This window comes from Nerophis ophidion, linkage group LG11, assembly GCF_033978795.1.
Source record: "Nerophis ophidion isolate RoL-2023_Sa linkage group LG11, RoL_Noph_v1.0, whole genome shotgun sequence".
Taxonomy (NCBI): domain Eukaryota; kingdom Metazoa; phylum Chordata; class Actinopteri; order Syngnathiformes; family Syngnathidae; genus Nerophis; species Nerophis ophidion.
The window spans coordinates 69,510,813-69,535,481 of record NC_084621.1 but is presented as its reverse complement, the minus strand read 5'-3'; the positions used below and the strand labels follow the sequence as shown (position 1 = coordinate 69,535,481).

At 39.7% G+C, this 24,669-nt stretch overlaps 2 protein-coding genes across 2 annotated transcripts in view; one reads left to right on the top strand and one right to left on the bottom strand.

Moving 5' to 3' along the window:
• The first annotated feature begins 7,352 nt into the window (after nucleotides 1–7,352).
• LOC133562402 (lamin-A-like) overlaps nucleotides 7,353–24,669 on the top strand; it is a 91,731-nt gene continuing 74,414 nt past the window's right edge. Inside the window, exon 1 of the mRNA XM_061916583.1 lies at nucleotides 7,353–7,645. The gene's annotated coding sequence lies outside the window, so the exon portion shown is untranslated. The remainder of the gene's footprint in view (nucleotides 7,646–24,669) is intronic.
• LOC133561468 (proline, histidine and glycine-rich protein 1-like) lies at nucleotides 16,796–18,320 on the bottom strand. The gene is made up of 2 exons (XM_061914756.1): nucleotides 18,090–18,320; nucleotides 16,796–18,015 (listed from the first exon to the last, which is right to left on the bottom strand). Exons 1-2 carry the CDS (start codon nucleotides 18,107–18,109, stop codon nucleotides 17,574–17,576), a joined length of 462 nt encoding a protein of 153 aa, XP_061770740.1. The 5' UTR covers nucleotides 18,110–18,320; the 3' UTR covers nucleotides 16,796–17,573.

Here is a 24,669-nt window from a genome sequence, read left to right as displayed (position 1 = left end):
CTGCATTCACACTATTTAGTTACCTGCTTTCACACTATTTTGTTACCTGCATTCACACTATTTTGTTACCTGCCTTCACACTATTTTGTTACCTGCCTTCACACTATTTTGTTACCTGCATTCAAGCTATTTTGTTACCTGCATTCACGCTATTTTGTTACCTGCATTCACGCTATTTTGTTACCTGCATTCATGCTATTTTGTTACCTGCATTTACGCTATTTTGTTACCTGCATTCACACTATTTTGTTACCTGCATTCACACTATTTTGTTACCTGCATTCACACCATTTTGTTACCTGCTTTCACACTATTTTGTTACCTGCATTCACACTATTTTGTTACCTGCTTTCACACTATTTTGTTACCTGCATTCACACTATTTTGTTACCTGCATTCACACTATTTTGTTACCTGCTTTCACACTATTTTGTTACCTGCATTCACACTATTTTGTTACCTGCATTCACACTATTTAGTTACCTGCTTTCACACTATTTTGTTACCTGCATTCAGACTATTTTGTTACCTGCATTCACGCTATTTTGTTACCTGCATTCACACTATTTTGTTACCTGCATTCATGCTATTTTGTTACCTGCATTCACGCTATTTTGTTACCTGCATCCACACTATTTTGTTACCTGCATTCACACTATTTTGTTACCTGCATTCACACTATTTTGTTACCTGCATTCACACTATTTTGTTACCTGCATTCACACTATTTTGTTACCTGCATTCAAACTATTTTGTTACCTGCATTCACGCTATTTTGTTACCTGCATTCACGCTATTTTGTTACCTGCATTCATGCTATTTTGTTACCTGCATTTACGCTATTTTGTTACCTGCATTTACGCTATTTTGTTACCTGCATTCACACTATTTTGTTACCTGCATTCACACTATTTTGTTACCTGCATTCACACTATTTTGTTACCTGCATTCACACTATTTTGTTACCTGCATTCACACTATTTTGTTACCTGCTTTCACACTATTTTGTTACCTGCATTCACACTATTTTGTTACCTGCTTTCACACTATTTTGTTACCTGCATTCACACTATTTTGTTACCTGCATTCACACTATTTTGTTACCTGCTTTCACACTATTTTGTTACCTGCATTCACACTATTTTGTTACCTGCATTCACACTATTTAGTTACCTGCTTTCACACTATTTTGTTACCTGCATTCACACTATTTTGTTACCTGCCTTCACACTATTTTGTTACCTGCATTCAAACTATTTTGTTACCTGCATTCACGCTATTTTGTTACCTGCATTCACGCTATTTTGTTACCTGCATTCATGCTATTTTGTTACCTGCATTTACGCTATTTTGTTACCTGCATTCACACTATTTTGTTACCTGCATTTACACTATTTTGTTACCTGCATTCACACCATTTTGTTACCTGCTTTCACACTATTTTGTTACCTGCATTCACACTATTTTGTTACCTGCTTTCACACTATTTTGTTACCTGCATTCACACTATTTTGTTACCTGCATTCACACTATTTTGTTACCTGCTTTCACACTATTTTGTTACCTGCATTCACACTATTTTGTTACCTGCATTCACACTATTTAGTTACCTGCTTTCACACTATTTTGTTACCTGAATTCAGACTATTTTGTTACCTGCATTCACGCTATTTTGTTACCTGCATTCACACTATTTTGTTACCTGCATTCATGCTATTTTGTTACCTGCATTCACGCTATTTTGTTACCTGCATCCACACTATTTTGTTACCTGCATTCACACTATTTTGTTACCTGCATTCACACTATTTTGTTACCTGCATTCACACTATTTTGTTACCTGCATTCACACTATTTTGTTACCTGCATTCAAACTATTTTGTTACCTGCATTCACGCTATTTTGTTACCTGCATTCACGCTATTTTGTTACCTGCATTCATGCTATTTTGTTACCTGCATTTACGCTATTTTGTTACCTGCATTTACGCTATTTTGTTACCTGCATTCACACTATTTTGTTACCTGCATTCACACTATTTTGTTACCTGCATTCACACTATTTTGTTACCTGCATTCACACTATTTTGTTACCTGCATTCACACTATTTTGTTACCTGCTTTCACACTATTTTGTTACCTGCATTCACACTATTTTGTTACCTGCATTCACACTATTTTGTTACCTGCATTCACACTATTTTGTTACCTGCATTCACACTATTTTGTTACCTGCTTTCACACTATTTTGTTACCTGCATTCACACTATTTTGTTACCTGCATTCACACTATTTAGTTACCTGCTTTCACACTATTTTGTTACCTGCATTCAGACTATTTTGTTACCTGCTTTCACACTATTTTGTTACCTGCATTCAAACTATTTTGTTACCTGCATTCACGCTATTTTGTTACCTGCATTCACGCTATTTTGTTACCTGCATTCATGCTATTTTGTTACCTGCATTTACGCTATTTTGTTACCTGCATTCACACTATTTTGTTACCTGCATTCACACTATTTTGTTACCTGCATTCACACCATTTTGTTACCTGCTTTCACACTATTTTGTTACCTGCATTCACACTATTTTGTTACCTGCTTTCACACTATTTTGTTACCTGCATTCACACTATTTTGTTACCTGCATTCACACTATTTTGTTACCTGCTTTCACACTATTTTGTTACCTGCATTCACACTATTTTGTTACCTGCATTCACACTATTTAGTTACCTGCTTTCACACTATTTTGTTACCTGCATTCAGACTATTTTGTTACCTGCATTCACGCTATTTTGTTACCTGCATTCACACTATTTTGTTACCTGCATTCATGCTATTTTGTTACCTGCATTCACGCTATTTTGTTACCTGCATCCACACTATTTTGTTACCTGCATTCACACTATTTTGTTACCTGCATTCACACTATTTTGTTACCTGCATTCACACTATTTTGTTACCTGCATTCACACTATTTTGTTACCTGCATTCAAACTATTTTGTTACCTGCATTCACGCTATTTTGTTACCTGCATTCACGCTATTTTGTTACCTGCATTCATGCTATTTTGTTACCTGCATTTACGCTATTTTGTTACCTGCATTTACGCTATTTTGTTACCTGCATTCACACTATTTTGTTACCTGCATTCACACTATTTTGTTACCTGCATTCACACTATTTTGTTACCTGCATTCACACTATTTTGTTACCTGCATTCACACTATTTTGTTACCTGCTTTCACACTATTTTGTTACCTGCATTCACACTATTTTGTTACCTGCTTTCACACTATTTTGTTACCTGCATTCACACTATTTTGTTACCTGCATTCACACTATTTTGTTACCTGCTTTCACACTATTTTGTTACCTGCATTCACACTATTTTGTTACCTGCATTCACACTATTTAGTTACCTGCTTTCACACTATTTTGTTACCTGCATTCACACTATTTTGTTACCTGCATTCAAACTATTTTGTTACCTGCATTCACGCTATTTTGTTACCTGCATTCACGCTATTTTGTTACCTGCATTCATGCTATTTTGTTACCTGCATTTACGCTATTTTGTTACCTGCATTCACACTATTTTGTTACCTGCATTCACACTATTTTGTTACCTGCATTCACACCATTTTGTTACCTGCTTTCACACTATTTTGTTACCTGCATTCACACTATTTTGTTACCTGCTTTCACACTATTTTGTTACCTGCATTCACACTATTTTGTTACCTGCATTCACACTATTTTGTTACCTGCTTTCACACTATTTTGTTACCTGCATTCACACTATTTTGTTACCTGCATTCACACTATTTAGTTACCTGCTTTCACACTATTTTGTTACCTGCATTCAGACTATTTTGTTACCTGCAATCACGCTATTTTGTTACCTGCATTCACACTATTTTGTTACCTGCATTCATGCTATTTTGTTACCTGCATTCACGCTATTTTGTTACCTGCATCCACACTATTTTGTTACCTGCATTCACACTATTTTGTTACCTGCATTCACACTATTTTGTTACCTGCATTCACACTATTTTGTTACCTGCATTCACACTATTTTGTTACCTGCATTCAAACTATTTTGTTACCTGCATTCACGCTATTTTGTTACCTGCATTCACGCTATTTTGTTACCTGCATTCATGCTATTTTGTTACCTGCATTTACGCTATTTTGTTACCTGCATTTACGCTATTTTGTTACCTGCATTCACACTATTTTGTTACCTGCATTCACACTATTTTGTTACCTGCATTCACACTATTTTGTTACCTGCATTCACACTATTTTGTTACCTGCATTCACACTATTTTGTTACCTGCTTTCACACTATTTTGTTACCTGCATTCACACTATTTTGTTACCTGCATTCACACTATTTTGTTACCTGCATTCACACTATTTTGTTACCTGCATTCACACTATTTTGTTACCTGCTTTCACACTATTTTGTTACCTGCATTCACACTATTTTGTTACCTGCATTCACACTATTTAGTTACCTGCTTTCACACTATTTTGTTACCTGCATTCAGACTATTTTGTTACCTGCTTTCACACTATTTTGTTACCTGCATTCAAACTATTTTGTTACCTGCATTCACGCTATTTTGTTACCTGCATTCACGCTATTTTGTTACCTGCATTCATGCTATTTTGTTACCTGCATTTAGGCTATTTTGTTACCTGCATTCACACTATTTTGTTACCTGCATTCACACTATTTTGTTACCTGCATCCAGACTATTTTGTTACCTGCATCCACACTATTTTGTTACCTGCATTCACACTATTTTGTTACCTGCATTCACACTATTTTGTTACCTGCATTCACACTATTTTGTTACCTGCATTCACACTATTTTGTTACCTGCATTCACACTATTTTGTTACCTGCATTCAAACTATTTTGTTACCTGCATTCACGCTATTTTGTTACCTGCATTCACGCTATTTTGTTACCTGCATTCACACTATTTTGTTACCTGCATTCATGCTATTTTGTTACCTGCATTCACGCTATTTTGTTACCTGCATCCACACTATTTTGTTACCTGCATTCACACTATTTTGTTACCTGCATTCACACTATTTTGTTACCTGCATTCACACTATTTTGTTACCTGCATTCACGCTATTTTGTTACCTGCATTCAAACTATTTTGTTACCTGCATTCACGCTATTTTGTTACCTGCATTCACGCTATTTTGTTACCTGCATTCATGCTATTTTGTTGCCTGCATTTACGCTATTTTGTTACCTGCATTCACACTATTTTGTTACCTGCATTCACACTATTTTGTTACCTGCATTCACACTATTTTGTTACCTGCATTCACACTATTTTGTTACCTGCATTCACACTATTTTGTTACCTGCATTCACACTATTTTGTTACCTGCATTCACACTATTTTGTTACCTGCATTCACACTATTTTGTTACCTGCTTTCACACTATTTTGTTACCTGCATTCACACTATTTTGTTACCTGCTTTCACACTATTTTGTTACCTGCATTCACACTATTTTGTTACCTGCATTCACACTATTTTGTTACCTGCATTCACACTATTTTGTTACCTGCTTTCACACTATTTTGTTACCTGCATTCACACTATTTTGTTACCTGCATTCACACTATTTAGTTACCTGCTTTCACACTATTTTGTTACCTGCATTCAGACTATTTTGTTACCTGCTTTCACACTATTTTGTTACCTGCATTCACACTATTTTGTTACCTGCTTTCACACTATTTTGTTACCTGCATTCACACTATTTTGTTACCTGCTTTCACACTATTTTGTTACCTGCATTCACACTATTTAGTTACCTGCTTTCACACTATTTTGTTACCTGCATTCAGACTATTTTGTTACCTGCTTTCACACTATTTTGTTACCTGCATTCAGACTATTTTGTTACCTGCATTCACACTATTTTGTTACCTGCATTCACACTATTTTGTTACCTGCTTTCACACTATTTTGTTACCTGCATTCACACTATTTTGTTACCTGCTTTCACACTATTTTGTTACCTGCATTCACACTATTTTGTTACCTGCATTCACACTATTTTGTTACCTGCATTCACACTATTTTGTTACCTGCTTTCACACTATTTTGTTACCTGCATTCACACTATTTTGTTACCTGCATTCACACTATTTAGTTACCTGCTTTCACACTATTTTGTTACCTGCATTCAGACTATTTTGTTACCTGCTTTCACACTATTTTGTTACCTGCATTCACACTATTTTGTTACCTGCTTTCACACTATTTTGTTACCTGCTTTCACACTATTTTGTTACCTGCATTCACACTATTTTGTTACCTGCATTCACACTATTTTGTTACCTGCATTCACACTATTTTGTTACCTGCTTTCACACTATTTTGTTACCTGCATTCACACTATTTTGTTACCTGCATTCACACTATTTTGTTACCTGCATTCACACTATTTAGTTACCTGCTTTCACACTATTTTGTTACCTGCATTCAGACTATTTTGTTACCTGCTTTCACACTATTTTGTTACCTGCATTCACACTATTTTGTTACCTGCTTTCACACTATTTTGTTACCTGCATTCACACTATTTTGTTACCTGCTTTCACACTATTTTGTTACCTGCATTCACACTATTTTGTTACCTGCATTCACACTATTTTGTTACCTGCATTCACACTATTTTGTTACCTGCTTTCACACTATTTTGTTACCTGCATTCACACTATTTTGTTACCTGCATTCACACTATTTAGTTACCTGCTTTCACACTATTTTGTTACCTGCATTCAGACTATTTTGTTACCTGCTTTCACACTATTTTGTTACCTGCATTCACACTATTTTGTTACCTGCTTTCACACTATTTTGTTACCTGCTTTCACACTATTTTGTTACCTGCATTCACACTATTTTGTTACCTGCATTCACACTATTTTGTTACCTGCATTCACACTATTTAGTTACCTGCTTTCACACTATTTTGTTACCTGCATTCAGACTATTTTGTTACCTGCTTTCACACTATTTTGTTACCTGCATTCACACTATTTTGTTACCTGCTTTCACACTATTTTGTTACCTGCATTCACACTATTTTGTTACCTGCTTTCAGACTATTTTGTTACCTGCATTCACACTATTTTTTTACCTGCTGCCCGCTGACAACATGACGTCACACTACAAGATGATTTCTGTCTCTAGAGTCCAATAAGGTGAGTCACCTGACTCCACCCCCAATTACGGCCGCCAGGTGGCGCGCTACAATTAGTGAAGATTGATCGACAGATGGTCTTCTTCTTCCCTGGTGGAGTTGGTGTGCGGCTGCTCCTGGGCTCTTCTTCTTCTTCTTCTTCTTGTGGTGCAGGCGCAGGTGCAGGTGCACACCTGCAGGAACGCAGCTCGCCATCAGCGGGACTTTTTGCATGATCGGACATTTGGACATCTTTGGACATTTGGACGTCTTTGGACATTTGGACGTCTTTTCCGCTGGGCTGTTCTGCTGCGTCGCGTCACGTCCAGCGTCCACGCGGTCTGGAGCTGCGCGGGAACGTCGCGTGGTTTAAAGTGCGTGAAGGAACTTTCTGGAGGAATCAGGTAAGCACTTGAGTCGAACGTCTTCATGTTTTGTAAGTTTTAAGGACTTCTTGCTTGCTTTTTAATGGCGGGAGTGAACAAGACGGCTGTTGTTTGGAAAGTGAACTCGGCGACCCCTGACGTCAGCCCCTGCAGTGAGCCCCTCGGCCGCTGGGGGGCGCTTACCTCCGCTTCTCTGGGTGCAGCCGTGTAGACACCAGCAGAGGGCGCCAAAGAGAGTCTGAATGACTTCAATAGCAGATCTAGAAGCATCGATACTAATAGCAGGACTAGAAGCATCGATACTAATAGCAGGACTAGAAGCATTGATACTAATAGCAGGACTAGAAGCATTGATACTAATAGCAGGACTAGAAGCATCGATACTAATAGCAGGACTAGAAGCATCGATACTAATAGCAGGACTAGAAGCACTGATACTAATAGCAGGACTAGAAGCACTGATACTAATAGCAGGACTAGAAGCACTGATACTAATAGCAGGACTAGAAGCATTGATACTAATAGCAGGACTAGAAGCATTGATACTAATAGCAGGACTAGAAGCATTGATACTAATAGCAGGACTAGAAGCACTGATACTAATAGCAGGACTAGAAGCACTGATACTAATAGCAGGACTAGAAGCATCGATACTAATAGCAGGACTAGAAGCATCGATACTAATAGCAGGACTAGAAGCATCGATACTAATAGCAGGACTAGAAGCATCGATACTAATAGCAGGACTAGAAGCACTGATACTAATAGCAGGACTAGAAGCACTGATACTAATAGCAGGACTAGAAGCACTGATACTAATAGCAGGACTAGAAGCACTGATACTAATAGCAGGACTAGAAGCACTGATACTAATAGCAGGACTAGAAGCATTGATACTAATAGCAGGACTAGAAGCATTGATACTAATAGCAGGACTAGAAGCATTGATACTAATAGCAGGACTAGAAGCACTGATACTAATAGCAGGACTAGAAGCACTGATACTAATAGCAGGACTAGAAGCATGAATACTAATAGCAGGACTAGAAGCATTGATACTAATAGCAGGACTAGAAGCATCGATACTAATAGCAGGACTAGAAGCATTGATACTAATAGCAGGACTAGAAGCACTGATACTAATAGCAGGACTAGAAGCATTGATACTAATAGCAGGACTAGAAGCATCGATACTAATAGCAGGACTAGAAGCATTGATACTAATAGCAGGACTAGAAGCATCGATACTAATAGCAGTACTAGAAGCATCGATACTAACAGCAGGACTAGAAAATTGATACTAACAGCAGGACTAGAAGCATCGATACTAATAGCAGGACTAGAAGCATTGATACTAATAGCAGGACTAGAAGCATTGATACTAATAGCAGGACTAGAAGCATTGATACTAATAGCAGGACTAGAAGCATGGATACTAATAGCAGGACTAGAAGCATTGATACTAATAGCAGGACTAGAAGCATCGATACTAATAGCAGGACTAGAAGCATTGATACTAATAGCAGGACTAGAAGCATCGATACTAATAGCAGTACTAGAAGCATCGATACTAACAGCAGGACTAGAAAATTGATACTAACAGCAGGACTAGAAGCATCGATACTAATAGCAGGACTAGAAGCATTGATACTAATAGCAGGACTAGAAGCATTGATACTAATAGCAGGACTAGAAGCATCGATACTAATAGCAGGACTAGAAGCATCGATACTAATAGCAGGACTAGAAGCATTGATACTAATAGCAGGACTAGAAGCATCGATACTAATAGCAGGACTAGAAGCACTGATACTAATAGCAGGACTAGAAGCATTGATACTAATAGCAGGACTAGAAGCACTGATACTAATAGCAGGACTAGAAGCATTGATACTAATAGCAGGACTAGAAGCATCGATACTAATAGCAGGACTAGAAGCATCGATACTAATAGCAGGACTAGAAGCATTGATACTAATAGCAGGACTAGAAGCATCGATCCTAATAGCAGGACTAGAAGCATCGATACTAATAGCAGGACTAGAAGCATTGATACTAATAGCAGGACTAAAAGCACTGATACTAATAGCAGGACTAGAAGCATCGATACTAATAGCAGGACTAGAAGCATTGATACTAATAGCAGGACTAAAAGCACTGATACTAATAGCAGGACTAGAAGCACTGATACTAATAGCAGGACTAGAAGCACTGATACTAATAGCAGGACTAGAAGCACTGATACTAATAGCAGGACTAGAAGCATTGATACTAATAGCAGGACTAGAAGTAGGTGATACTAATAGCAGGACTAGAAGCATCGATACTAATAGCAGGACTAGAAGCATCGATACTAATAGCAGGACTAGAAGCATTGATACTAATAGCAGGACTAAAAGCATTGATACCAATAGCAGGACTAGAAGCATTGATGCTAATAGCAGGACTAGAAGCATTGATACCAATAGCAGGACTAGAAGCATCGATACTAATAGCAGGACTAGAAGCATCCATACTAATAGCAGGACTAGAAGCATTGATACTAATAGCAGGACTAGAAGCATTGATACTAATAGCAGGACTAGAAGCATCCATACTAATAGCAGGACTAGAAGCATCCATACTAATAGCAGGACTAGAAGCATCCATACTAATAGCAGGACTAGAAGCATCGATACTAATAGCAGGACTAGAAGCATTGATACTAATAGCAGGACTAGAAGCATCGATACTAATAGCAGGACTAGAAGCATCGATACTAATAGCAGGACTAGAAGCATCGATACTAATAGCAGGACTAGAAGCATCGATACTAATAGCAGGACTAGAAGCATCGATACTAATAGCAGGACTAGAAGCATCGATACTAATAGCAGGACTAGAAGCATCGATACTAATAGCAGGACTAGAAGCATCGATACTAATAGCAGGACTAGAAGCATCGATACTAATAGCAGGACTAGAAGCATCGATACTAATAGCAGGACTAGAAGCATTGATACTAATAGCAGGACTAGAAGCATTGATACTAATAGCAGGACTAGAAGGATTGCTACTAATAGCAGGACTAGAAGCATCGATACTAATAGCAGGACTAGAAGCATCGATACTAATAGCAGGATTAGAAGCATCGATACTAATAGCAGGACTAGAAGCATCGATACTAATAGCAGGACTAGAAGCATCGATACTAATAGCAGGACTAGAAGCATTGATACTAATAGCAGGACTAGAAGCATCGATACTAATAGCAGGACTAGAAGCATGGATACTAATAGCAGGACTAGAAGCATTGATACTAATAGCAGTACTAGAAGCATCGATACTAATAGCAGGACTAGAAGCACTGATACTAATAGCAGGACTAGAAGCATTGATACTAATAGCAGGACTAGAAGCATCGATACTAATAGCAGGACTAGAAGCATCGATACTAATAGCAGGACTAGAAGCATCGATACTAATAGCAGGACTAGAAGCATCGATACTAATAGCAGGACTAGAAGCATCGATACTAATAGCAGGACTAGAAGCACTGATACTAATAGCAGGACTAGAAGCATTGATACTAATAGCAGGACTAGAAGCATTGATACTAATAGCAGGACTAGAAGCATCGATACTAATAGCAGGACTAGAAGCATCGATACTAATAGCAGGACTAGAAGCATTGATACTAATAGCAGGACTAGAAGCATTGATACTAATAGCAGGACTAGAAGCATTGATACTAATAGCAGGACTAGAAGCATCGATACTAATAGCAGGACTAGAAGCACTGATACTAATAGCAGGACTAGAAGCATTGATACTAATAGCAGGACTAGAAGCATCGACACTAATAGCAGGACTAGAAGCACTGATACTAATAGCAGGACTAGAAGCACTGATACTAATAGCAGGACTAGAAGCACTGATACTAATAGCAGGACTAGAAGCATTGATACTAATAGCAGGACTAGAAGCATTGATACTAATAGCAGGACTAGAAGCATGGATACTAATAGCAGGACTAGAAGCATGGATACTAATAGCAGGACTAGAAGCATTGATACTAATAGCAGGACTAGAAGCATTGATACTAACAGCAGGACTAGAAGCATCGATACTAACAGCAGGACTAGAAGCATTGATACTAATAGCAGGACTAAAAGCATCGATACTAATAGCAGGACTAGAAGTAGGTGATACTAATAGCAGGACCAGAAGCATCGATACTAATAGCAGGACTAGAAGCATCAATACGAATAGCAGGACTAGAAGCATCAATACTAATAGCAGGACTAAAAGCATTGATACTAACAGCAGGACTAGAAGCATTGATACTAACAGCAGGACTAGAAGCATCGATACTAATAGCAGGACTAGAAGCATTGATACTAATAGCAGGACTAGAAGCATTGATACTAATAGCAGGACTAGAAGCATCGATACTAATAGCAGGACTAGAAGCATCGATACTAATAGCAGGACTAGAAGCATCGATACTAATAGCAGGACTAGAAGCATCGATACTAATAGCAGGAGTAGAAGCATCGATACTAATAGCAGGACTAGAAGCACTGATACTAATAGCAGGACTAGAAGCATTGATACTAATAGCAGGACTAGAAGCACTGATACTAATAGCAGGACTAGAAGCATCGATACTAATAGCAGGACTAGAAGCATCGATACTAATAGCAGGACTAGAAGCATTGATACTAATAGCAGGACTACAAGCATCGATACTAATAGCAGGACTAGAAGCATCGATACTAATAGCAGGACTAGAAGCATTGATACTAATAGCAGGACTAGAAGCATCGATACTAATAGCAGGACTAGAAGCATCGACACTAATAGCAGGACTAGAAGCATCGATACTAATAGCAGGACTAGAAGCATCGACACTAATAGCAGGACTAGAAGCATCGATACTAATAGCAGGACTAGAAGCATCGATACTAATAGCAGGACTAGAAGCATCGATACTAATAGCAGGACTAGAAGCATCGCTACTAATAGCAGGACTAGAAGCATCGATACTAATAGCAGGACTAGAAGCATCGATACTAATAGCAGGACTAGAAGCATGGATACTAATAGCAGGACTAGAAGCATTGATACTAATAGCAGGACTAGAAGCATCGATACTAATAGCAGGACTAGAAGCATTGATACTAATAGCAGGACTAGAAGCATCGATACTAATAGCAGGACTAGAAGCATCGATACTAATAGCAGGACTAGAAGCATCGATACTAATAGCAGTACTAGAAGCATCGATACTAATAGCAGTACTAGAAGCATCGATACTAACAGCAGGACTAGAAGCATTGATACTAACAGCTGGACTAGAAGCATCGATACTAATAGCAGGACTAGAAGCATTGATACTAATAGCAGGACTAGAAGCATTGATACTAATAGCAGGACTAGAAGCATTGATACTAATAGCAGGACTAGAAGCATTGATACTAATAGCAGGACTAGAAGCATCGATACTAATAGCAGGACTAGAAGCATTGATACTAATAGCAGGACTAGAAGCATCGATACTAATAGCAGGACTAGAAGCATCGATACTAATAGCAGGACTAGAAGCATCGATACTAATAGCAGGACTAGAAGCATTGATACTAATAGCAGTACTAGAAGCATCGATACTAACAGCAGGACTAGAAGCATCGATACTAATAGCAGGACTAGAAGCATCGATACTAATAGCAGGACTAGAAGCACTGATACTAATAGCAGGACTAGAAGCATTGATACTAATAGCAGGACTAGAAGCATTGATACTAATAGCAGGACTAGAAGCATTGATACTAATAGCAGGACTAGAAGCACTGATACTAATAGCAGGACTAGAAGCACTGATACTAATAGCAGGACTAGAAGCACTGATACTAATAGCAGGACTAGAAGCATGAATACTAATAGCAGGACTAGAAGCATTGATACTAATAGCAGGACTAGAAGCATCGATACTAATAGCAGGACTAGAAGCATTGATACTAATAGCAGGACTAGAAGCATCGATACTAATAGCAGGACTAGAAGCATTGATACTAATAGCAGGACTAGAAGCATCGATACTAATAGCAGGACTAGAAGCATTGATACTAATAGCAGGACTAGAAGCATCGATACTAATAGCAGTACTAGAAGCATCGATACTAACAGCAGGACTAGAAAATTGATACTAACAGCAGGACTAGAAGCATCGATACTAATAGCAGGACTAGAAGCATTGATACTAATAGCAGGACTAGAAGCATTGATACTAATAGCAGGACTAGAAGCATCGATACTAATAGCAGGACTAGAAGCATCGATACTAATAGCAGGACTAGAAGCATTGATACTAATAGCAGGACTAGAAGCATCGATACTAATAGCAGGACTAGAAGCACTGATACTAATAGCAGGACTAGAAGCATTGATACTAATAGCAGGACTAGAAGCACTGATACTAATAGCAGGACTAGAAGCATTGATACTAATAGCAGGACTAGAAGCATCGATACTAATAGCAGGACTAGAAGCATCGATACTAATAGCAGGACTAGAAGCATTGATACTAATAGCAGGACTAGAAGCATCGATCCTAATAGCAGGACTAGAAGCATCGATACTAATAGCAGGACTAGAAGCATTGATACTAATAGCAGGACTAAAAGCACTGATACTAATAGCAGGACTAGAAGCATCGATACTAATAGCAGGACTAGAAGCATTGATACTAATAGCAGGACTAAAAGCACTGATACTAATAGCAGGACTAGAAGCACTGATACTAATAGCAGGACTAGAAGCACTGATACTAATAGCAGGACTAGAAGCACTGATACTAATAGCAGGACTAGAAGCATTGATACTAATAGCAGGACTAGAAGTAGGTGATACTAATAGCAGGACTAGAAGCATCGATACTAATAGCAGGACTAGAAGCATCGATACTAATAGCAGGACTAGAAGCATTGATACTAATAGCAGGACTAAAAGCATTGATACCAATAGCAGGACTAAAAGCATTGATACCAATAGCAGGACTAGAAGCATTGATACTAATAGCAGGACTAGAAGCATTGATACCAATAGCAGGACTAGAAGCATCGATACTAATAGCAGGACTAGAAGCATCCATACTAATAGCAGGACTAGAAGCATTGATACTAATAGCAGGACTAGAAGCATTGATACTAATAGCAGGACTAGAAGCATCCATACTAATAGCAGGACTAGAAGCATCCATACTAATAGCAGGACTAGAAGCATCCATACTAATAGCAGGACTAGAAGCATCGATACTAATAGCAGGACTAGAAGCATTGATACTAATAGCAGGACTAGAAGCATCGATACTAATAGCAGGACTAGAAGCATCGATACTAATAGCAGGACTAGAAGCATCGATACTAATAGCAGGACTAGAAGCATCGATACTAATAGCAGGACTAGAAGCATCGATACTAATAGCAGGACTAGAAGCATCGATACTAATAGCAGGACTAGAAGCATCGATACTAATAGCAGGACTAGAAGCATCGATACTAATAGCAGGACTAGAAGCATCGATACTAATAGCAGGACTAGAAGCATCGATACTAATAGCAGGACTAGAAGCATTGATACTAATAGCAGGACTAGAAGCATTGATACTAATAGCAGGACTAGAAGGATTGCTACTAATAGCAGGACTAGAAGCATCGATACTAATAGCAGGACTAGAAGCATCGATACTAATAGCAGGATTAGAAGCATCGATACTAATAGCAGGACTAGAAGCATCGATACTAATAGCAGGACTAGAAGCATCGATACTAATAGCAGGACTAGAAGCATTGATACTAATAGCAGGACTAGAAGCATCGATACTAATAGCAGGACTAGAAGCATGGATACTAATAGCAGGACTAGAAGCACTGATACTAATAGCAGGACTAGAAGCATTGATACTAATAGCAGGACTAGAAGCACTGATACTAATAGCAGGACTAGAAGCATCGATACTAATAGCAGGACTAGAAGCACTGTTACTAATAGCAGGACTAGAAGCATTGATACTAATAGCAGGACTAGAAGCACTGATACTAATAGCAGGACTAGAAGCATCGATACTAATAGCAGGACTAGAAGCATCGATACTAATAGCAGGACTAGAAGCATCGATACTAATAGCAGGACTAGAAGCATCGATACTAATAGCAGGACTAGAAGCATCGATACTAATAGCAGGACTAGAAGCACTGATACTAATAGCAGGACTAGAAGCATCGATACTAATAGCAGGACTAGAAGCATCGATACTAATAGCAGGACTAGAAGCATCGATACTAATAGCAGGACTAGAAGCATTGATACTAATAGCAGGACTAGAAGCACTGATACTAATATAAATGATTAACACATTACTGTAAAATATCAAATATTATTAATCTGATTGACGTAAGAGACTAGAGGTATAATATTTCATGGCATTTATGGATTAGGAGTGAGAGATAGTTTGTCATGTTCTATATGTTCTAGTTATTAGAATGACTCCTCCCATAATATGTCAAGTTAACATACAGTTGCTTATTTATGCCTCATATATCCTACACTTATTCAGCCTGTTTATTTATTTGAAATTGCCTTTCAAATGTCTATTCTTGCTGTTGGATTTTATCAAATACATTTCCCCCAAAAATGCGACTTATACTCCAGTGCGACTTATATATGTTTTTCTTCTTTATTATGCATTTTAGGCAGGTGCGACTTATACTCTGAAAAATATGGTATGCCGCGCCTTTTTCCCCCTGCTTTGTACACCACGGCTAATAAAATGGTGCTCACTTACGTGTCTTCCTTGGCAGACGACCATAATTGACGGCCAAAAACGGAGCCATGCCGCTGAATAGGTGTGTTACTGTTTGTCCTACAGTGCCCTCTTTTGGACGACTTTGCTCACTGCATGTGCCGCAGTTCTCTTTGGACTCAGCTTTCAACCTTTTTTTTTTCTAATTGTCCATAACGTTTCTACTCGTATGAATTATCCGTTCATCACTCCCCTTTGCGAGGTCGCGGAGGGTGCTGGAGCCTATCTCAGCTGCGTTCCATAAGACTTCTTACTTACTGAGCTTGTGTTGCTCGCATTAGCAAATATGCTAAGACGTCTAGGGGTGTCTTTGTTAGTATTAGATAGATAGTTAGATAGTACTTTATTGATTCCTTCAGGGAAATTAAAATTCCAGCAGCAGTGTACAGAGTTGAGATCAATTTAAAAAAAAGTAAAAAGTAAATAATGGGGGTTTAAATGGAAACAAAATAGAGAAATATTACAATAAGAATAAAAACTAAAAAGCAACAATGGGAATACAAATATAACAGTAAAATAAGAATATAAGAAGACAAAGTAGGCAGTATTGTGCTGTTATTGTTTTGCATCCTAGTACCCCCGAGTACAGTAGCATTCTTTATGTATTCTTTCAGTTTTGTAAAATCACTCAAACGTTAGCGTGGAGTTATTGAGTCTGTGTTGCTGATTGGAGAACTGGTTTCCACAGCTAGTGGGTCCACGACCATGGCTTCTGTTTTGTTTGAGCCGCTGTTTTGCTGCCCTGTTACAGACACTCTCTGGACACAACGAAGCTATGGAAATAAACATTTAGCAAATCTTCTTATGTAAATATATGTGCTTATAGTCTGCTGCGGTTAATATATGGAAAATAGTTTTTTCTTCTAAAATGTAGTGGGTGCAGCTTACATACTGCTGATGTCCATTGTCCGGAACACATGGTAGATTTATTTTTAAATAGATTTTTGAAAAAGATAAATTGGTTTATAACTGGCATAAATAAGAATCTCGCATCACTGCAAACTCTATTCACTCTGAAAGTCCCATCATAATGTGTTTTTTTTTTTTTTTTTTCCTCAAATGTGGTACTGAAGCAGTAGTCTGAAAATGGATGCAAACACTTGTCTAGTCAGTGTCACAAAGAGAGCTTAGGGTTCCCCTGCTGGGAATGTGGTGTGTGCCTGAAGGTCCAAATGAGGGCTTGTGGTGTGTGCCTGAAGGTCCAAATGAGGGCTTGTGGTGTGTGCCTGAAGGTCCAAATGAGGGCTTGTGGTGTGTGCCTGAAGGTCCAAATGAGGGCTTGTGGTGTGTGCCTGAAGGTCCAAATGAGGGCTTGTGGTGTGTGCCTGAAGGTCCAAATGAGGGCTTGTGGTGTGTGCCTGAAGGTCCAAATGAGGGCTTGTGGTGTGTGCCTGAAGGTCCAAATGAGGGCTTGTGGTGCCTGAAGGTCCACTTTGGCTCCCAAATGTCTTCTTTGTGTGCTATGGTCAGCAAGCGTGACGTGGGGACGGAGATCCGCTGTTTAACCATGGATGGGTGTGTCCATTCCACCGGTGAAAGGTCCACACTAAAGGAGACATGAAGACAATAGCTGAGCTTTGTCGTGCAAGTGGGAGGTGACTTTGTGCTGTGCAAACACACCTTTGGACTGAGGCTGACATTCCTGGCAGGCTGTAGAACACACCTTCAGGTGTGGGCCTAGGAATGTTTGGACCTGCGTGGGTCTTCTGCACCACAGTCTGTTGGACCTGTGTGGGTCTTCTGTACCACAGTCTGTAGGACCTGTGTGGGTCTTCTGCACCACAGTCTGTTGGACCTGTGTGGGTCTTCTGTACCACAGTCTGTTGGACCTGTGTGGGTCTTCTGTACCACAGTCTGTTGGACCTGTGTGGGTCTTCTGTACCACAGTCTGTTGGACCTGTGTGGGTCTTCTGTACCACAGTCTGTTGGACCTGTGTGGGTCTTCTGCACCACAGTCTGTTGGACCTGTGTGGGTCTTCTGTACCACAGTCTGTTGGACCTGTGTGGGTCTTCTGTACCACAGTCTGTTGGACCTGTGTAGGTCTTCTGCACCACAGTCTGTTGGACCTGTGTGGGTCTTCTGCACCACAGTCTGTTGGACCTGTGTGGGTCTTCTGTACCACAGTCTGTTGGACCTGTGTGGGTCTTCTGTACCACAGTCTGTTGGACCTGTGTGGGTCTTCTGCACCACAGTCTGTTGGACCTGTGTGGGTCTTCTGTACCACAGTCTGTTGGACCTGTGTGGGTCTTCTGTACCACAGTCTGTTGGACCTGTGTGGGTCTTCTGCACCACAGTCTGTTGGACCTGTGTGGGTCTTCTGCACCACAGTCTGTTGGACCTGTGTGGGTCTTCTGTACCACAGTCTGTTGGACCTGTGTGGGTCTTCTGTACCACAGTCTGTTGGACCTGTGTGGGTCTTCTGCACCACAGTCTGTTGGACCTGTGTGGGTCTTCTGCACCACAGTCTGTTGGACCTGTGTGGGTCTTCTGCACCACAGTCTGTTGGACCTGTGTGGGTCTTCTGTACCACAGTCTGTTGGACCTGTGTGGGTCTTCTGCACCATAGTCTGTTGGACCTGTGTGGGTCTTCTGTACCACAGTCTGTAGGACCTGTGTGGGTCTTCTGTACCACAGTCTGTTGGACCTGTGTGGGTCTTCTGCACCATAGTCTGTTGGACCTGTGTGGGTCTTCTGTACCACAGTCTGTAGGACCTGTGTGGGTCTTCTGTACCACAGTCTGTTGGACCTGTGTGGGTCTTCTGCACCACAGTCTGTTGGACCTGTGTGGGTCTTCTGCACCATAGTCTGTTGGACCTGTGTGGGTCTTCTGCACCATAGTCTGTTGGACCTGTGTGGGTCTTCTGCACCACAGTCTGTTGGACCTGTGTGGGTCTTCTGCACCACAGTCTGTTGGACCTGTGTGGGTCTTCTGCACCACAGTCTGTTGGACCTGTGTGGGTCTTCTGTACCACAGTCTGTTGGACCTGTGTAGGTCTTCTGCACCACAGTCTGTTGGACCTGCGTGGGTCTTCTGCACCACAGTCTGTTGGACCTGCGTGGGTCTTCTGCACCACAGTCTGTTGGACCTGCGTGGGTCTTCTGCACCACAGTCTGTTGGACCTGCGTGGGTCTTCTGCACCACAGTCTGTTGGACCTGTGTGGGTCTTCTGTACCACAGTCTGTCCAATGTGTGGCAACAGCAAGCATGACTAAGACTACTTTCTCAGTGCACTGCCTGCTGCCACCAGTGGAGGCGCTGCTGAGGAGTCCCAACTAGTTGGAAGCTGGCCCAGGACAACTGACGTGCAAATCCACGTTTGGTGCTGGAAAAACACCGAGAAAAAAGAGGAGGAGGCTGTTGAAAACTCTGACTACTGATTTCCAGCAGGCCCAAACCACGCACGAACACACACACACACACACACACACACACACCCGCACACACACACGCACACACGTCCGTCTAGTCTGCATCGCAAGCTGACAAGAGCTGTGAGTCCATCAAGTCCGCCTTGAAGACATTTTAAGAAGCATCTCCTTGTCAGAGTTTTGACTTGAAAGAAGATGTCAGACGGGAAATGTTGGAGCTTTCCCTGGAAATTTGACAGATTCTTTCCCTTCCTTTCCTCCTGGGATTTGACGGATCTCCTTGGTGAGGATGTGCATGGCTCGTATTGTTGGACTCTCATGTTGATAGAAATGGAGATGTAGAAAGTGATGATTAATCCTCGAAAAATGCCAGGGGGTTCTATTACTGACCTCGAGGTAATTGTCTGCTGACTATCATGGTAAATAAATCAGGATAAATATCAGACTGATCATGATTGGGCTGATGGATCTGATAGAAACACAGCAAAGTCCTTCCATGAAGACCACAGCAACAACAGCAGATGAGCTGTCGGTGGGTCAGGGAGAACCAATCAAACACTCACAGACCTTTGGAAACACCACTCACACTTCAACCAGGACGTCTGTTAGACTGTTGTCAGAATGTTTCTTATTGGCCCTCACACTTCAACCAGGACGTCTGTTAGACTGTTTGTCAGAATGTTTCTTATTGGCCCTCACACACTTCAATCATGAGGTATATTAGACTGTTTGTCAGAATGTTTCTTATTGGCCCTCACACACTTCAATCATGAGGTATATTAGACTGTTTGTCAGAATGTTTCTTATTGGCCCTCACACTTCAATCATGAGGTATATTAGACTGTTTGTCAGAATGTTTCTTATTGGCCCTCACACTTCAACCAGGACGGATGTTAGACTGTTTGTCAGAATGTTTCTTATTGGCCCTCACACTTCAATCATGAGGTATATTAAACAGTTTGTCAGAATGTTTCTTATTGGCCCTCACACTTCAATCATGAGGTATATTAGACTGTTTGTCAGAATGTTTCTTATTGGCCCTCACACTTCAATCATGAGGTATATTAGACTGTTTGTCAGAATGTTTCTTATTGGCCCTCACACTTCAATCATGAGGTATATTAGACTGTTTGTCAGAATGTTTCTTATTGGCCCTCACACTTCAATCATGAGGTATATTAGACTGTTTGTCAGAATGTTTCTTATTGGCCCTCACACTTCAACCAGGACGTCTGTTAGACTGTTTGTCAGAATGTTTCTTATTGGCCCTCACACTTCAATCATGAGGTATATTAGACTGTTTGTCAGAATGTTTCTTATTGGCCCTCACACTTCAATCATGAGGTATATTAGACTGTTTGTCAGAATGTTTCTTATTGGCCCTCACACTTCAATCATGAGGTATATTAGACTGTTTGTCAGAATGTTTCTTATTGGCCCTCACACTTCAACCAGGACGTCTGTTAGACTGTTTGTCAGAATGTTTCTTATTGGCCCTCACACTTCAATCATGAGGTATATTAGACTGTTTGTCAGAATGTTTCTTATTGGCCCTCACACTTCAATCATGAGGTATATTAGACTGTTTGTCAGAATGTTTCTTATTGGCCCTCACACTTCAATCATGAGGTATATTAGACTGTTTGTCAGAATGTTTCTTATTGGCCCTCACACTTCAATCATAAGGTATATTAGACTGTTTGTCAGAATGTTTCTTATTGGCCCTCACACTTCAATCATGAGGTATATTAGACTGTTTGTCAGAATGTTTCTTATTGGCCCTCACACTTCAATCATGAGGTATATTAGACTGTTTGTCAGAATGTTTCTTATTGGCCCTCACACTTCAACCAGGACGTCTGTTAGACTGTTTGTCAGAATGTTTCTTATTGGCCCTCACACTTCAATCATAAGGTATATTAGACTGTTTGTCAGAATGTTTCTTATTGGCCCTCACACTTCAATCATGAGGTATATTAGACTGTTTGTCAGAATGTTTCTTATTGGCCCTCACACTTCAACCAGGACGTCTGTTAGACTGTTTGTCAGAATGTTTCTTATTGGCCCTCACACTTCAATCATGAGGTATATTAGACTGTTTGTCAGAATGTTTCTTATTGGCCCTCACACTTCAATCATGAGGTATATTAGACTGTTTGTCAGAATGTTTCTTATTGGCCCTCACACTTCAATCATGAGGTATATTAGACTGTTTGTCAGAATGTTTCTTATTGGCCCTCACACTTCAATCATGAGGTATATTAGACTGTTTGTCAGAATGTTTCTTATTGGCCCTCACACTTCAATCATGAGGTATATTAGACTGTTTGTCAGAATGTTTCTTATTGGCCCTCACACTTCAACCAGGACGTCTGTTAGACTGTTTGTCAGAATGTTTCTTATTGGCCCTCACACTTCAATCATAAGGTATATTAGACTGTTTGTCAGAATGTTTCTTATTGGCCCTCACACTTCAATCATGAGGTATATTAGACTGTTTGTCAGAATGTTTCTTATTGGCCCTCACACTTCAACCAGGACGTCTGTTAGACTGTTTGTCAGAATGTTTCTTATTGGCCCTCACACTTCAATCATGAGGTATATTAGACTGTTTGTCAGAATGTTTCTTATTGGCCCTCACACTTCAATCATGAGGTATATTAGACTGTTTGTCAGAATGTTTCTTATTGGCCCTCACACTTCAACCAGGACGTCTGTTAGACTGTTTGTCAGAATGTTTCTTATTGGCCCTCACACTTCAATCATGAGGTATATTAGACTGTTTGTCAGAATGTTTCTTATTGGCCCTCACACTTCAATCATGAGGTATATTAGACTGTTTGTCAGAATGTTTCTTATTGGCCCTCACACTTCAATCATGAGGTATATTAGACTGTTTGTCAGAATGTTTCTTATTGGCCCTCACACTTCAACCAGGACGTCTGTTAGACTGTTTGTCAGAATGTTTCTTATTGGCCCTCACACTTCAATCATAAGGTATATTAGACTGTTTGTCAGAATGTTTCTTATTGGCCCTCACACTTCAATCATGAGGTATATTAGACTGTTTGTCAGAATGTTTCTTATTGGCCCTCACACTTCAATCATGAGGTATATTAGACTGTTTGTCAGAATGTTTCTTATTGGCCCTCACACTTCAACCAGGACGTCTGTTAGACTGTTTGTCAGAATGTTTCTTATTGGCCCTCACACTTCAATCATGAGGTATATTAGACTGTTTGTCAGAATGTTTCTTATTGGCCCTCACACTTCAATCATGAGGTATATTAGACTGTTTGTCAGAATGTTTCTTATTGGCCCTCACACTTCAACCAGGACGTCTGTTAGACTGTTTGTCAGAATGTTTCTTATTGGCCCTCACACTTCAATCATAAGGTATATTAGACTGTTTGTCAGAATGTTTCTTATTGGCCCTCACACTTCAATCATGAGGTATATTAGACTGTTTGTCAGAATGTTTCTTATTGGCCCTCACACTTCAACAGGACGTATGTTAGACTGTTTGTCAGAATGTTTCTTATTGGCCCTCACACTTCAATCATGAGGTATATTAGACTGTTTGTCAGAATGTTTCTTATTGGCCCTCACACTTCAATCATGAGGTATATTAGACTGTTTGTCAGAATGTTTCTTATTGGCCCTCACACTTCAACAGGACGTCTGTTAGACTGTTTGTCAGAATGTTTCTTATTGGCCCTCACACTTCAATCATGAGGTATATTAGACTGTTTGTCAGAATGTTTCTTATTGGCCCTCACACTTCAATCATGAGGTATATTAGACTGTTTGTCAGAATGTTTCTTATTGGCCCTCACACTTCAATCATGAGGTATATTAGACTGTTTGTCAGAATGTTTCTTATTGGCCCTCACACTTCAACCAGGACGTCTGTTAGACTGTTTGTCAGAATGTTTCTTATTGGCCCTCACACTTCAATCATAAGGTATATTAGACTGTTTGTCAGAATGTTTCTTATTGGCCCTCACACTTCAATCATGAGGTATATTAGACTGTTTGTCAGAATGTTTCTTATTGGCCCTCACACTTCAATCATGAGGTATATTAGACTGTTTGTCAGAATGTTTCTTATTGGCCCTCACACTTCAACCAGGACGTCTGTTAGACTGTTTGTCAGAATGTTTCTTATTGGCCCTCACACTTCAATCATAAGGTATATTAGACTGTTTGTCAGAATGTTTCTTATTGGCCCTCACACTTCAATCATGAGGTATATTAGACTGTTTGTCAGAATGTTTCTTATTGGCCCTCACACTTCAATCATGAGGTATATTAGACTGTTTGTCAGAATGTTTCTTATTGGCCCTCACACTTCAACCAGGACGTCTGTTAGACTGTTTGTCAGAATGTTTCTTATTGGCCCTCACACTTCAATCATAAGGTATATTAGACTGTTTGTCAGAATGTTTCTTATTGGCCCTCACACTTCAATCATGAGGTATATTAGACTGTTTGTCAGAATGTTTCTTATTGGCCCTCACACTTCAATCATGAGGTATATTAGACTGTTTGTCAGAATGTTTCTTATTGGCCCTCACACTTCAATCATAAGGTATATTAGACTGTTTGTCAGAATGTTTCTTATTGGCCCTCACACTTCAATCATGAGGTATATTAGACTGTTTGTCAGAATGTTTCTTATTGGCCCTCACACTTCAATCATGAGGTATATTAGACTGTTTGTCAGAATGTTTCTTATTGGCCCTCACACTTCAATCATGAGGTATATTAGACTGTTTGTCAGAATGTTTCTTATTGGCCCTCACACTTCAATCATGAGGTATATTAGAC

Bases quoted from the DNA above. Each gene is read 5' to 3' on its own strand.
- LOC133561468 (XM_061914756.1), bottom strand. From the start codon at position 18,109: ATGTCAGCCTCAGTCCAAAG. The intron at 18,016-18,089 runs GTGTGTTTGCAC...TGTCTCCTTTAG, and splicing joins ATGTCAGCCTCAGTCCAAAG to TGTGGACCTTTCACCGGTGG.